The following is a 17,003-nucleotide window of genomic DNA, read 5'->3' as shown; positions in this document are numbered from 1 at the left end:
CAGCCCATATTTTTTTTTATATTTGTAGTAAATGATGTTCTTCTTACCAAAACACCAATTCTTGTCATGTTAAACATTAAGTTATACAGGGTTCATAGTTGATGTTGTATACAAACAGCAGATATGAAAAGAGCAAGTTTATTTGCAAATATAATTATGACGAATTCAGATTTTTAGTAACAAATGTTGTTAGTTTATTTTTAATCAATTTGCAATCTGTATACAAATTTGAACAGTTTGTACTAATTAAAACTAAATAATTACAATAGTTTCTTACTTACAAATCAAGAAAATACAACGAAAACAAGAGAGATCGGGGGAAAGGGTTTATCAAAGACAGAAAAAATCGATTATGACAGTGAGTGTTTAACTAATAAAGAGATATTATACAACTAATTAGTTTTTCTTTTTAATAAACAATTTTCATTATTTTATCTGTTTGCTAATCCAAAAATTTATACAGTGCGTTTTACTAATCTGTTCTAGTAGGTAAATATCTAGATGTTGTGTTTAATACCGAAAACCAAAAAGCTTTGTTTAAAATAGTATTTTTACTTGTAAATAATTTTAACACAATAATAACAGATGTAACGATAAGATTGTATTCGAGGCATTCGCTACCAACAACTTCCCGTTTGATCGCCACATATACAACCTACATGTCTCCTACAAACGAGAAATTTAGATCAAACATGATAATGATGATGACAAACAACTTGACATCTTCAATACCATCAACAGTAGGTTATTCTGATAAATGAGTATAGGTTTACCAGAATAAGTTACAAGATTTTGTATACTTTTTGAGTTTAGATATTGGACTGAGATGTAAAATATATAATGCAGTAAATAAACAAGCTAAAACAAGCAACTTTTAATGTGAAATGTATCATTTTGATTTAATGCATGACATTATCAGGTAGCTTTTTCAATAAGGTTTACTACTTTTTTAAAAGTAAAATTAAGTTTTAATGATAATTAGTCTACGATTTTTACCAAATAATTTCGAATATTAACTTCAGACTTTCCTACTGAAATAAAGAGTTATGAGTTTTCTGCTCATACTGTGAATGACACAAATTTAATGAAATTCCCCACCTTTGAAACTGATGAGGAGAAAATGGTCTGCTCAAATTCCGCACCAACTGGAAAACCGCATCAGGGGTCAAACGAATTAAAAAATTCAAACTTTGCCAGCTTCTTTTTACAAAACTTCGGCAAGAAACTGTGTTACAGCCAGGCACCGATTTACAATAGATTGTCCCACTCAAACCATGATTGCGAAGTAGTTGATGCAGAAAGCAATTGCAGCAAGCCGAGTTACGAAAAAAACCCGAGTTACTGTTCATGCAAAATAACTACTACAGCTCTCTGTAGTGTTAATACAGAACTTCAACACAAAAGAATTGAGAGAAGATTTTTTAAACTATTATTATTTATGCAGTATAAAAAGCTTAAACAATGAGCTATATAAGCAGCTCTATTTTTTTAAACCACTGTAGAAACTTCTGTAACTACTTCTTTTCTGTAAAACACTAGTTGGTGTTCCTACCTAGCTTAAAAGTATTTTTTAATGTTTGTTTTATTGCTTGTAGTTATAATTGATTATATATAGTAAGCTAAGTGCTTTTAAGATACTGCTAAGATAGAATTTAAAACCACACAAATCTACCTTAAGCATTTTACCATATCTAAGTTAAAGACAATCATATAAAGTTTAAATTTATTTAACTAAAATTATAGTTTCTACATAGCATCCTTTTTCTATAAAAATGTTTTAAACGTTAAATTATACTAACCGTTAGATACACACTTTTGAATTTTTTAATTGCTATTCTCGTCATTATACTTTTTAATTACATTAAAAGAATTTTTGTCACTTTGAAAATAATAAAGTTTTACAATTTGTTTTTTTTTAATTACTTTTAGTAAATAAAACAAAATAATAACTTCAAGAAAACAAAACATTTTTAAATAAAACATAGTTCAGATTTTATCAAAAGGACCTATCAAAATTTTTAGCTAAAGTCTTTAAAAATATTCTTTTCACTATTTACAGCATTATTTTTGATTTATAAAACAATTGTTGCTTTATTTTTCTAAGTTTTATTATAAAACTCATAAAACTGTATTTTTTTTTATTTTAAGTAATGAACCTCAAAAAACAAGGATACAATGGTAAAAAGAAGAAAAGACACATGTAATAAAACCTAAGCAAACTAAAAATTTATCAAAGACTACTTATGTTTTACTATACGTACTGCATAAAAATAAACCAACTACTAAAACATTTTTCTTTAAAATCCTGTATAAAGTACTTATGTTTTTTTATTAATTACTCCAGTAAAACAAGCTTCAGAACTTAGTTATTTAACAATGACTAACAAAACTAAGTGCTAATATATATTTTTCAACAAAAGTGTTGTTTGTTAGTTTTTACTCTATATTAAACTACTGGTAAGTCTAACATAAAAACAACATTTAAATTTATAACACTCAACATTTTAAACAGTTTTGGTTGACTTTTTTTTTTAATTTTGCTACTTCCTAAGATTTGAAAGTCTAATATTCTAATTTTGTGAAAAGGAAACGAAGTATTTGTATTTAAGGTTATTCATAACATAAAAACATAGAATTAAGAATAAAAACGGATAAAATCGAAATACATTTACATAAAAAAAAAACAAATGAAAAATATTTTTAGGTTAAAAGTTTTATTTAAAGGCATTAGTTTTATCTAAAAAATAAACAACTTAATAATAGTAGCAAAACTACTTTGTAGATATGAAGCTGATTTGATTGTTAAATGAGTAAGTACGAATTTTATTAATTTAGCTTGTAAACCTTTGCATGTTGTTGTTCATATAGATTAAACATCATTGTTAAAAGATTCTAAACTTTAGTTTTTTTAAATATGCATAACTATGTAGTCTTATAAAAGTAATATACATGCGCTTCAAAGTATTTTTTTTTTAAACTAGTTTTAGGTAACATGATTTAAGTTAATTAAAATAATACTATAAAAGAGACTAAACTGGTAAACTAGGTTGTTAAACCAAAATCTTTGTTGTTTAAAAAGCTAGAAATACTATTTCACTTAATAATGTTACTGAACTATCAGAACCGTTTTACCCTTTAGAATGCACTGAATATAGTTCTACAACTTTAATAATACATAGCATTTAAAACTTGAAAACATAAATTTCTTTATAATTAGCTTTCAACATTTAGAAAAAACAGTTTAAAAAGCAAGTTCTAATATAAGTTAATGAAATTTTAGATCCCGAAAAACCATATTTTTGATTACAATATTTCATGGTGTTATTTGCTTTAAAACCTTTATATTATTTATCCTATAATAAAACGCTTAAAATTATAAAAGTTTTATTTTTATTAACAGTTCAAGCTGATTTGAAATCATAAAATTAGATAGATCTGTTTTATGTTAAGACTTATGCTTAAAATTATTTTTAATATCATTTTCCTAAGATTCTAATTAATAGCCCCATAAAAGTAAAAATGCAAATTAAGTCTGTTATTATAAAACTGATAACGTGAATAAATAAGTCTAAAAAATAGAAAAAAATATTCAAACAGTTTTATCACCTTCGTTTCAAACATTAATCTTGAAAAGATACAGTAAATTAAAAACCAAGACAATTATAAAATTTTGAAATAGTTTTTACAAGTAAATTACTTGAGATAACTGTACAATTAGAACAAATGAAAAAATCGCCAAGTAAAACTAATTAAAAATTAAAAACATTACTTAACCTAAAAACTATAGTTTAGAAATTTTCTCTCATCATTAACTTTTTATAATACTACAGTATTTGTTTACTTCAACAGGTACGCGATTATTAATATACACTTAAAAATAACAAAAAAAAAGGAACAGTAGTCTTTTTTTCAAATTCGCACTTATTTAGTTTGAATTTCCCGTTGAGTTAGCGCTGCTTACCAAAAACACGTAGTGTTAAGAAAACTTTGTGTTTTAAAATGTATTCTTAAAAATCTTTATAACTTACATTAAAAAAAACATACTTTTGATTAAGAGATTTTTATATTTAATAAAATTTAACAAAAGCAAAAAAAAAAAACTATTCAGTAAAAAGAGCAGTGCAATTTACATCAAATATATGATAGTTGAATAAAGTTAAAAATGTATAAAAAACCACTAATAAAACATATACGATAAAATACAAACATTATACTTATTTGTAAATACGTTTAGCATTCAAATATGATTGTTAATGATGCCTAGAATAAATTATAAATAAAACATTAAGACTTTCTTTAGAAAGCATGTCTTTTTTAGTAGCTTGCTTTTTAGTTTATGCAAAAAAAATGTTTACTAATAATAAGTTATGTTTAAAATATTTTAAACACTATTTAAAAAAAAATCTAAAGTTTTATTTATTTTACGAAAAGCTGAATTCGTTGTTATGCTTTACAAAATGTTGTTGTTTAGAAACTATAACTTAAGGTGGCTAAAAATGATTTTATTGTTTACATGGTTATCTTGAAGTTCTAACCAGAATGTTTAATTAACACAACTTTACGCTTCATAAAGTTAGAAGTAAGAAGCTAAACATAGACTTATGTGGTATGAACTAATAATTTCACAGTACTTAAAAGCATTAAAGCTTATAATATTTAGTTAGTTGAGCTTACAAGCATTAAAATAAATAGTAAAAAAAAAAGTTGTTAAGCTAGGTGCTGATATCAATCAATGTTTAATGTACAATAAAGTTGTAATTATATAACTTTTGCAGTGGCTTTCTACAAATTTAATGCTGTGTTAATAGTTTATAAGTAGTAAAAAAAAATATACTGCATCAATAAAGTCAGTTTTGAATTATGTGCATATTTCTAGCATACTTTTGTACTGTATAATTCATAGTTTTTTTACGATGGACTGAAGTAGTTATTTTGCATAAACAGCAATTTGTCTATCGGATTGTTTTTGTAACTCGGCTTGCTGCATTTGCTTTTTGCATCAACGACTTCACACGGGTCCGTAACCGTCAAATCCGCGTGAAACTCATTCTGGTTGGAGTTGTAACTTGGTGCCTGGCTGTAGCACAATTCCTTGCCTAAGTTTTGAGAAAAGGAGTTTATAAAGTCAGAGTTTTTGCATTTGTTTGACTCGTGATGCGGTTTGCCAGTTGGTGCGGAATTTGAGAAGACTATTTTGTCCTCATCGGTTTCAAATGTAGGGAATTCTAGTAAAGTGATGTCATTAACAGTAGGAGCAGAAATATCGTAATTCCTCATGTCTATAGGAGAATCTGAAATTAATATTTAGTTAGTTGTCAAAATTTACTACTAAGTATCTATAAAACTTAATTTAAATAGAGAAAATACGTACGTAACAAAACTTTTTATATTTTTAAATTATTTTTTAAGTATGTATATTTACTTATTTTGCTTATTTTAAAAGTATGACATTTAAACTGAAGCGTTGGAAATAATCTTTTAACTTATTTAACTAGTTAATACTTTTTTATCAGAATAACTAACTGTTTATCGTATTGAACATGTCAATTTGCTTGTCTTCGGTTGCACTATTGTTTTGACGAAATAACTCGTTTGTAGGAGACATGTAAGTTGTATCTGTGGCGATCAAATGGGAAGTTGTTGGCAGCGATTCGCTTGAATACAAGCTCATCGTTTCATCTGTAATTATGAGTCTTGTATTAAAATACCGACAAGAAATTGATTTAAACAAATAATTTTGGTTTTGCGTAACACAGCATAAACGTAACTATTTATCGTTTAGAAACAACTTGATAAATATAAGTTCATAAACTTGAAAATAAAGAATAGTTTTCATAAACTGAAGATGCTTGCATTGTATATACTATATTCATTTGTTAGTTACTCACTGTCTGAATCGGTGTTGCTTGTTTTAGGTAAACCCTTGTCCCCTGAATTTTCTTGTTTTCGTGCTATTTTTTTGATCTGTACATAAAAGACTATGATAACGAAGTACTTAAAAAACAAAAAATGGTTAAACTATACACAAAGAGTTTTATTACAATAACTTTAGTTGTACAATTATTTATAACAATACTAAGTTCGTAAGTTGTCAAAAACAATTTGATGTTTTACATGACAAAAATCAATGTTTTAATATTGCGAACACTGCTTACAACAAACAATTTTATTGGTTGTAATAAAATTAAAAATAACTTGTTGTGTACTAAACAAACTTAAATTGTAATTAAACTGTTAAGTCTACCAAAAAAAAATTACAGTTGAAAATGAAGTTTATACAAAAACTTAATACTTTATATATATTATAAGATTTATGTTAAAAACAGCTCATATATATAACTATTATCAAAATCAACCCGCGTTCAAAATCTACCCGGCTTTTTTTTTCCTTTTTTTTTTAAATTTATTTTATATATTTTTTGCAGTTATTTTATTTCGTTTTTTTTTCACTATCACTGTTACCCCTAATTCTTATCCTCGATTGGTAAGCGGTTCTCGAATTTGACTGGGTGGATTTTGATCGGGTTGATTTTGAAGGTCTCCCATATAACTATATAGTTCTGACACTTTTGTAATTTTTTTGCAGCAATATTTTATCGATTTAGTAAACTTAAATCACTATTTTCAATTTAAATAAACATAATGTGCTTACTAATTAACTATTAGTGTTTATGCTTAAGTCCTTAGAAAATCTCTAATAGTTAAAACAATACTTAGGATATTTTAGTATAGATGTTTTACTATAGAAATCTAGGTAGCTAATTATTTTCATATGTGAACATCAAACTAGCTTTTGCCCGCTGATTTTGAAACCAAACTTGAACGACCCTCGGACTCAAACCTGTTTCGTTTGCTAAAGTTTCTCGTGCCTAATAAAATTAAAATAATCAAAACATTTTATCCTTAAGCTTATTTATCCCGTTAGAATTCCATTATATACCTAATAAAAAGTAGATAAAACTTAATTAGCTATATTTTCTAACTTACCTAAATCTAATTAAATCACGAAAAAAAATTACAGTAAATGTTAAGTTTTGATTGGTAATCGATTTCGATTAGTTTTTATGATTATTAAACAAAAAATTCTAGTATTAGAAACATCAACATATATTTTAGTTAAGTTTACTAAATTAATATCAAAAACAACTATTAAAAATTTATTGTTCTTAAAATTGCTTTAAAAACTTGAAAAATATGCTGAAATTATGCCAAAATAAAACATAATTCAAAATGCCAAAATTATGCCAAAATTCCTTATTGAAGTGTAGGTATGAGAACTGTGTTGAGATCATTTTCATAATTTTATAAATTAAAAATTGACTTACGTCGTAAGTATTTCGATATTTTATCAATTTTTGTAACAAATAAAAGTGTTTTTTTTTTTAAATTAATTACATTTTTAATAGTCGGCATGGCTAAATTATACTCATATAGAACAAAGGCAAAGTAGAGCAAAAATTCATAAAAAAGTACTTAAACAGCGTTTGAAATAGTTTCATACTGATCAGTTATATTAAAAAAAAACAGGAAAATTTATAACGTTTTAATTGAGTCTGTTTGTAAAAGAAAACAAAAACTTCGACAAAAATTTCCGACCTTTCTGGTTGGCTTCTGGGAAACTTGGAATGCCGATTTGAACTTTCTACGTTGCGCAGTGGTAAGAATTGTCCTTAGTCGCTTCACTCCTCCCTGACTCCTTGGATCTTCTCCTCCGTGGATGAACATGTCTCCATGTGTGTCCTCACCTACGTTTCTGTACCTCACACCGAGAACGTTGCATGAGGTTTCTGTTTGATGAGAATTGTATAACAAATCTTTTGTTTAAAAGGCAATAAAACTACTTATGTTGGAAATTAAAAAAAATGTAAAATGTTGGAAAACTTATAAAATAACGAACTTATTTTAAACTTAAAAAAAAATCATGTAGATTTAAGTTATTGTTCATTCTAGCCTTTTAAAGGTTGTTTTAGATTATTTCAAAACTTTCGTGACAAATATGTTTAAAAAAAAAGACATTTAAAAATTATTATAAGAAATTGTATTATCAATTAATGCTGATTTTATAAAAGATATAAACCTGCACCGGACATTGTTGAGGATTCAGCTTCTATTTGTTTATTCACGTAATTTGATTGGTTAAATACAAAATTGCATGAGAGGCAGACAATAATGCCACCATTTTCATCTCGTTTGCAATACTGCTCTCTTGGCTTTTTATTAGTTTCAAAATTTATTAAATTTTTGTTTAAAGCTTAAAGATTTAATATCAAAAACCATCGATACAAAACTTATTTTGTTCATATATAACTTTGCTCGAGAACTATTCTCTAAGTTTCTATTTACTAAAACCAAGTTAAAGTTTCTAAATAAAAGTCATTCGAGATTGAAAAAAAAACAGCAAAGTTGTTTAAAAATTTCAAAGTTCTTGATATAGGTTGCAAATTAAAATATGTAGTCAGCCTTATATATATCTAAGAAACTTTTTGCTTACAATAAACATCACAACAAATATTATGATATTTCCTGAAAATTTTTAATAAAATCTTTAACCCACCTTCATCAGTCGGCTGCATATTTCGCAGGAGAAGCATTCAACGTGAACGGGGCCGGAAAAAACCTTGGAGTTGGCGGCTATTGGCTGACAGCACCGTTTGCACAATTTTAAACTGTTAAAAATTGAAGACTTAATTTTAATAATTAATTTATAAAAAAATTGAACTTTTTTTTTCATACAAAACTGTGTGACAAATGTTAATATGCCACTTTTTTTTTCCTACAAGGTTTTTATACGAATATTGAATGTTCATTTGCGTGCTTTAAGCTAGTGATCAATTTAATTTCAAGACAACCAAATAACAACCTGTAATCTTCAATTTTTTTTACAAGACTTGCGCAATATGGCAAACAAAAAGGCTGTCAGCTGTTAAAACTTTTTGTTGTTTTTTGCAAACAATGTTATTTACAGGTTGTTTTGTGACAAACGTGTGCAGACAACAGCGGAAAGCGACGTCGAAGCTGCCGTGTGAGAAACTATGACGTCACAACAGCACATCGTAAGTGAAATCGCTTCTATGGCACGTCGCGCTAACTTGACACGCACCTGCTTCGAGGTCACAGAATATAGTTAAAACTGCATTGTGAAGTCACGAAACAGCATGAAGGTGAGAAAACGCTTTTGAGGCACGTCGCGCCTCAGTGTTTCGACTTTGGCACGAAGCAAAGTAACAGCAGAAATTCTCTCAAGGCTTCAAGTTGGGTTACAATTTTAAAGTGGCAGCGATAAAGAACACTGAGTTTTTTTTCAACAGCCGGGTTGCCACGGTAACAAGGTAGCTAACATCCCATCACCCGTTTACTTCTGTCTATCTGCTCTTTTCGTCTCAACACCTTTTTCTTTTTCACAATGAATCTTTACTCTGTCATCGTGACGTCACTGTGAGAAGTGACATTCTCCCATCTGCTGGTGAGTTTAGTGAAGAGAAATGACTCAGTTGCTTAAATATTTGCTGCAATAATTAGTGCGAAACCTGAGAAGCTGAATATAGATTTTAATAAATTAGATTTAAATTCGATTGTGAAAATATTTTCACGTTTATATTTGATTCATATTGTACCGTAGAGTTGTTAACTGTTTCAATGTTTATAGTTTTATTTATTCAAGCCAAACAGCAAAGCTTGTTTTAAGTTTGATTTCATATGTTGCACTTAAAATGCACATGATGTTGTGATTATGCAGTTCGAGTTATTTACAACATGATATAAACAATAATTAATTTTTCTCAATTTTTCTTTTAAACCTCTTAGACGTGTGAGTAATAAACTCAGACAAACCAGACAACCAATTCTCATAGACAAAGAGAGAATTTATCAATACAAACAGCAAGTCCACACTATGCCCTCACTTTCAAGTTTCATGTGAAAATGCAGGTGCGATTATTTCAGTACTCAGTGGCCAAGTTCACATCAAAGCGTCAAATTTTTCCCACCAAAAATAAATTCGACATTAAACTACATTCGCCAAAGTGTCTCGATGATTTTTTTTTTTTTGATTTTATTACTAAAAAATTTTTTACAAGCTAGTTTAAACTTCCTTGTTTGTTTTTGGAACGCAACATAGAAATTTGTATTTAAAGCAAGATGTCAATAGTTTTAAGTAACTTATCGTGCCTTAAGTTTTTTTATTACAAATCGTTTGTTGTTATTTTAAGCACCAACAACAAACCATTTTTGATTTTAGCACACATGGATATCTTAACAAGCATGGTAAACTAAACATTAAATAAAGTTTAAATTTGCCACAAGTGTTTATGAAAAAAAAGCACAAATTTTATTAAGTTAAAGTAAATTAATAAGAGTTTAGAAGCCTAAACTAAAAAATACCAATAAATTTACTTGGTGAAATTTGAAAAAAAAAAAACAAAAAAAAGATGTCCTTAAAAATTTTATTTATTACTAATTTTCAGTATCATGTCTAAAATATATAAATACACTGACCTTCTATACACAATAAGTTTGTAAAAACTTAAGAAATTAATAATTAAAAATAAATGACTCACAGGCGTCGACTTTTAAACACGTTTATATTTTATTCTTGCGCAAAAACGACCTTATACTAAAAGCACTAAATTATTAAACAGCTCTAGGTTTGTGTGTTAGTCTTAAAATATCTCTGCAAGTCGCGAGAAACTTTTTTTTATCGGCTAAACACCACTTAGCACGCACTAATGTTTGTTTACACTCGGTTGTAAGTCTACTAAAAACTCAAGAGTTGAAAATATATTCAGGTATAAATACAAACTGTATAGTAGAAAGCCTTAGTGAAGTTTACACTAACAGCTGCACTTTAATTTCAATAAAAATGTTATAACTAAATGTTGACCGTTGATACGCTCTATGAATTATTGACTGGTAACTTCAGTGTACAAGTTTTTCGGTTTAAAAATTATAGTAAAATAGGTAGCTCCTTCTTTGCTTAGATTTTATTTGCATAAACGTCCCTACAATTTGATTAATCCAGTCTTTATAGATATACAAAATTAAATTAGATTAATTCCATTAAATTTTATTTAAACTAAAGTTGTAGTTAAACAATTTAAAAAATGAGACTAAGTGGAGTTTAGTCAACAAATTTTGATTTGTTTAACCGTAACATTAAACAATAATTCAAATCATAACTTCGAGCTTAATTATTATACATTTTTATTAAACTATTTTTAATATTGAAACAAGTAGTAAATCTTTTTTAATTGTTTTAATTCTTTATGTTCAATATGTATACTACTTAAACTAAAATATAAAATAATAAACAGATGCTAACTTGCAAACAAAAACTTAAAATACAAACTAAATCGCAATATAAAGTTAATCAAGTAAGCATTTTATTAACAACTGATTTACACCTGCTTACAATTTCCGGCTGGACCCAGAAATCTAAATTAATTAGACTTGTTTTAATTATAAGTTATTAACTAATCTGTTGGAATAATCTTTTAGTTTTAGTTGTAAGGTGTGAACCAGTTTTATTTCCTGTAACAAGCTGTTAAGCAAATACAGACTAAAGGACTTTCCGAAACAAATTTTCAATTAAACACCTGAGCATAACAAAGACCCCACAAAAATTATATAACAATAATTCTTATATACTCATTTAAACAATTTTAAACTTTTTTGACATTATTAGCATAAAACTAAGTCGATACTAACTTGAAAAAATATTCTAAAAAATTGTATTTTTTTTTTTCTTTGCAAATAAATCATACTTTCTCTTTAATGTTCATAAAATTTTATTGTTAAAAAACTATGTCGGTAGAGTGAATAACATAAAAACAATAAAAAAAGTTTATAAAATATTTCCGTGCTAAATAAAGTTTTCCTTGCTTGCTACTTGCTAAAAACAGTTAAGAAAATTTCTACGATCGAATTTCGATTTTTATTTTTCACTTCAAGCTACTGTTTGTCACCTCTGAACAATCAATTTGACCATTAACATGCCAAAAAAATATTTTTGTTGAGTTTATTTTTGCAGTGGCCAATCGAACAAATCGAACAGAGAAATTAAATTTAGCCTCTAATGCGACAAACGAAATGCGAAATTTAGAATGCGAAATTGTATGATAATAATAATAATAATACTCATAGTTGAAATTGGCATAAATTTGTTGTTTAAGATGTAACATTATTCGTAGCTTGTTTGAAACTTAATATTGTATTGATTCAATAAAAGCATGGTCTAAAATAAAATAAAAACTGCTTGGTTGAATGTTCTTTAGTTTTATAAAGAAAAAACAACAACCAACTAAAAATTAAAGTTTTTTAACATCTATTTTATAGTTTACAGATAACTAAGCATAGTAAAATGAATTTCCGGAACTTATCAATCATTCCTAATTGAGTTAAAAACCACTTTAAAGTTTACCAGATAATCAAGTTTTAATCTCCGCTTGTAAATATTTTATCTAATACATCAAAGTTTCAAAGGTTGTCGATAACTAATGAGCTGACATTTAACTTTGAACATGAAAATAGAGATGTTTTTTTCTCTTAATTTATTAAATCCAACATATACTTTAAAATTTAATGTGCTGAGGTGATTAAGTTTTGAATTTTAAAATTTGTTTAAACTTGTAGTATTTTTTTAATTGTTAAAACTACTTTAAATACTTTTTTCTTAGTAAATATTGAAGTTTTTATTACAATTTTATATTTATTCAATATTATTGATATTAATACACATATAAAATTCTCGATCAGTTTTAAATAAAGATGTACCGGACCCGGATCCGAACTTTTTTTTCAGATTAAGATCCGGCCGGACCCGGATCCGGAATTTTTTATCAAATTAAAATCCGGCCGGAACCGGATCCGGACTTTTTTTTCATATCAAGATCCGGCCGGATCCGGATATCTGACAAAAATGGCAATATTCGGCCGGGTCCGGACCCGGATAGTGAGTCCGGTACATCACTAGTTTTCACATAAAAAGTAGATCTTACATTTTTAGTTTCAAAGTTTCGTTTCTATAAAAGCTTTTGTGATAAAAAAAAAACTATGAATAACTTTAAATTTAGTATAAGGAAAATTGATAGAAAGATAAAGTACATCACAGAAACAATATCTGGTAGCTAAGATTAAAATCTATTAAATAAGATCAACTTGTAAAAATCAAGGAGGACCCCCCTATAGCCTTACCAATCTAAAATCAATTAAAATCAAGTTCTTGAATAAAATTAACTAGAAAATCACAAAATGCTGAAAACTGGATCAGCTCAAACTAATTCAAAATCTAAAAAAAACTAGCCTGAGTTTTTCAAAAAATCTTAAAACTAGTAGCCTAACAATTTGGTAGTAAAGTTTTTAATTTTACAACATAGGTAAAGAGTTGCATTTCTGAAAAGTTTATTTCCTAGTTTAAATGTAAACAAATGTAAATTAGTCACGTGTTCAAAATGAGCCAATCACGGTAGGTGTTTAATTTTAACTGACGAAAATGACACCTTTTAATTTACAAAGGGTTTGTTTTTGAAAAAATACTTTTCTGTATTGTATGCTCTTTTTTACTAACTAGATCCGAATCGGCCGGATCTCTCTTAGGATCCGGCTGGAACCGGATCCGGACTTTTTTTCAAATTAGAATCCGGCCGGAACCGGATCCGGACTTTTTTTAAAAATTAAAATTCGGCCGGAACCGGATCCGGACTTTTTTTTTCATATCAAGATCCGGCCGGATCCGGATATCAGACAAAAATGGCAATATCCGGCCGTATCCGGACCCGGATAGTGAGTTCGGTACATCACTAGTTTTAAATAACAATATAGTTTTTAACTTATGCTATATTTTTAACTAATTTTAAATAAAATCTAACTGAATTAATATCTAATAATTCTTTAGTTTCGTAATGTAAGAAGTGGTACTAATTTTTCGAGCTTAATTTATATATTTCTTAATAAAACATCCAAAATTTTTGCGGTAGCGGTACAAAATTTAGGCATTTATCTAACAAATATGTAAAAAAGATCTAGAAGAGTTTTTACTACTTTAAAAGTTAAGTAAAGGCTTGTAATTTTATTATAACAATTTATACTTGTTATTACCTGATGTAGTGATGATGACAATAAATGTTTCCTTTTCTGACGTAACACTCGTCCACTAATACTTGCTCGCACACACAACACACCACACATCTCTCGTGCCAATCTGATTGGTCTATTTTCATAAAATACCGCTCTCTGATTGGCTTATTGCATCCTGCGCAGTAAGGAAGGCAGCTGTTTGGATATTGCCGCTCTACAGTTGTAGCTGATTGGTTTGAAGGTGAGTTTTTTGCGCAGAGTGATAAACACATTTTTTCTTGCACTGTTAAACAAATCATTGTTTATTCCTAAAACTAGAACTAAAATATTTACAAACCTATTTAGCAATTTAAAAAAATAATAATAATAAATAAAGTTATGAGAAATTTGGCCTTTTAAGATTTTAAACTAATTATTTAAACTTTAAAAAATCAAATCTCACGGAAAAGCTACATGAGAAAAAATTCAAAATGATTATAAAGTGTTAGCAATTGATTTATCATTATTTACAAAACGTTTACAAGCCACAAAAAAAAATTATTCACATCAATTGCAGTAGAAAAAAATCTAAAAATGAACTTTAACGTTAATAAAACTTAGCGTTTTTTTCTTAGCATAAACAGATGTTGGTTTACTAAAAGTAAGAAAAAAATCTTACTTTTTAAACAATGTTCCTCCATTTTTGCCTCTCTCTTTATATGACTGAGGGACTGAGTTGTTGATATTTTGAAGGTTGAAACTACCATATTACATTGTACTGAAAAAATAAATGAAGTTAAAAATTACAAGAAAATCAGATACAAAATGGCGAAATCATTAAAAGATACAAAATGGCGAAAATCAGATACAAAAATGACTTTTCTCCTTTGACAGAAATCAATCAATGTCAATGCAGTTATCAGTTTTATTTATAGAACTCGTTTTTTAGACTCGGTCACCTACTAATTACACGCTTTTGTTATGATTTTATAATAAAAAAAGCATTTTGCACAATGTTTAATAAATGTCGAAAAAAAAAACTTAAAGAGATATTTTCTATAGCAAAGGCTAAAATATTAGAGCTTGTAAATTTAAATACAAGCTCGTATATTTATAAGCCGTATAAGGATACTGTGCACCGTTTAAACTTGAACTGCAAAATAAAAAATTAAAGGAGTTTTGACATTTCAGCGACAAGACAATGTTGTAAACTGAAAAGTTCAACGAAAGGTCACGTGAGACGATTATCAAAAAGGGGAATTACCTTGACAGAGATCACGTTTGACGGATGTTTCCCATAAAAACTTTTATATAATACAAAAACCGTTTTAAATACAACATATCGTTTTCTTGTTTTCAAAAAAATTTGAAACTCTATACATTTTCATATTCGGTTAAAAAAGCAAACAATGTTAAGTAACTAAAACAAAAAAACTTTTGTATTGTTTTTATTTTGATCCTAATTCCAATTTAAATAATAAAACGAATTTTAAACGTGTATTATTATATTTTCGACGCAATACAACTGTTTTCTTGTTTTTATTGCAACAAGATATATTTCCAGGTTGCAAATAATAAAGCAAATGTTGATTGAATAGCTAAAACAAACAAACTAGGTCGTTTTAATTTTTGACAATTTTGACTCAAAATAAATTCTTAAAAGTCGAAATATGTTTTATGATATATCAATAGACTTTTTTCGTTTAAAAAGGGCATTTAGTTTCATGTTACTAGTACATTTGGAGATAAAGAACAATCTGTACATAATTATATCGAGTTTTTTTTGTTTAATATTCTCTTGTTCATTTTGCTTGTTATTGTTTTAATTTTTATAAATGAAATTTTCATCAGTTAATTGTTTTATTACAATTATCTTTTTTTTTAGTTAAATCTGAAACAAAAAAATTTTGATTTTAAAATTAACATAATGCATAATATTAAACAATTAAAATTTGTCTGATAAAAGAGCCTCGCGGTTCAAAGTATTAAACTTTAAAACATATTCAAACTTCAAAAGGAAAACTAGCCACTATTTCGACTACGAACAACAACTATTTTTAGTTAAACCTTTTTTATTTTGTTTTAAGTTTTTCTTCTTTAAGTGTATAAAAATGTTTTTTTTTTTAGATAAAACAAAGCAATAAAACTAAGTACTGTTTGAATTAAAACTTTTTAAGAAAACTTAATATACATAGGGTAGTTCTTTTTTTTATATTCCCACATTTGTGGTTTAAACTTTTAGTTTAAAACTGATGTAGTATTGAAAACAAAAGTACTTTAAGTTTGTTGTTAACAATCAACAAACTTTTCATAGTACCGACTCAAGAGCTTTAATCATACTTAAGCACATATTCAAAAGCTGTTTTTCATTTTTGCTTATAACATATGTCAAATACTATTTAATATAATAACATTAGAATTCTTTATAAAATTTATACAAAGAAAATAATTTTTACGATTATTCTCTACTTTTGTAATAGTATATAATAAATAATAACCGATAAAAGCTTTGTTTTAATTTTTTGCTTACTTTACCAACTTACAAATATATTGCTTCTGAAAACAGACTAGGTGTAGTTATATTTATACTTACTTGAAACTATGAAATGATCTCTCAATTTGATATAAAAAGAAAAATTGTATTTTGGTCTGTGTTTAAGTTTCTTAGATTTGATTCTTTTTAGTGAAAAAATGTTTTATCTAAAATTAAGCATCATAAGTTATTTTATGTTACAATTTAACTTGATTTGATATAAAATTGACATAAAATTCAGTAAAAAATTGAACATCTATAACAAAAATCATTTAAGCTTTTAGAGACTTTTTATATAGAAGAAATTTTAAAAGTTTGAGCTAAACAAAACACGTAACTTATCAATAATTAAAACTTGCAAAAATGTTTCACTTAATTTTTTTTTTACTATGAAATTTAAATAGTCACTATCTATAAGAAA

General features: G+C 27.0%; 2 protein-coding genes across 2 annotated transcripts; both read right to left on the bottom strand.

Annotated features, from left to right (window-relative positions):
- Positions 1-4,870: 4,870 nt before the first annotated feature.
- LOC145844739 (uncharacterized) lies at positions 4,871-8,312 on the bottom strand. Its single transcript, XM_082952161.1, has 6 exons — positions 8,078-8,312; positions 7,597-7,787; positions 6,819-6,869; positions 5,889-6,018; positions 5,524-5,679; positions 4,871-5,291 (listed from the first exon to the last, which is right to left on the bottom strand). Exons 1-6 carry the CDS (start codon positions 8,088-8,090, stop codon positions 4,909-4,911), a joined length of 924 nt encoding a protein of 307 aa, XP_082808287.1. The 5' UTR covers positions 8,091-8,312; the 3' UTR covers positions 4,871-4,908.
- On the bottom strand, positions 8,120-16,737 carry LOC145844738 (LIM/homeobox protein Lhx4-like). The gene is given in 5 exon segments (XM_082952160.1): positions 8,120-8,210; positions 8,499-8,666; positions 14,092-14,353; positions 14,729-14,827; positions 16,643-16,737. Coding segments are annotated over 4 exon segments (609 nt in total). The 5' UTR covers positions 14,817-14,827; positions 16,643-16,737.
- Positions 16,738-17,003: the final 266 nt, after the last annotated feature.

This window comes from Thalia democratica, chromosome 9, assembly GCF_965202585.1.
Source record: "Thalia democratica chromosome 9, ktThaDemo2.hap1.1, whole genome shotgun sequence".
NCBI classification, from domain to species: domain Eukaryota; kingdom Metazoa; phylum Chordata; class Thaliacea; order Salpida; family Salpidae; genus Thalia; species Thalia democratica.
Note: the sequence above shows the minus strand (reverse complement) of the source record. Positions and strands in the feature narration are given on the sequence as shown.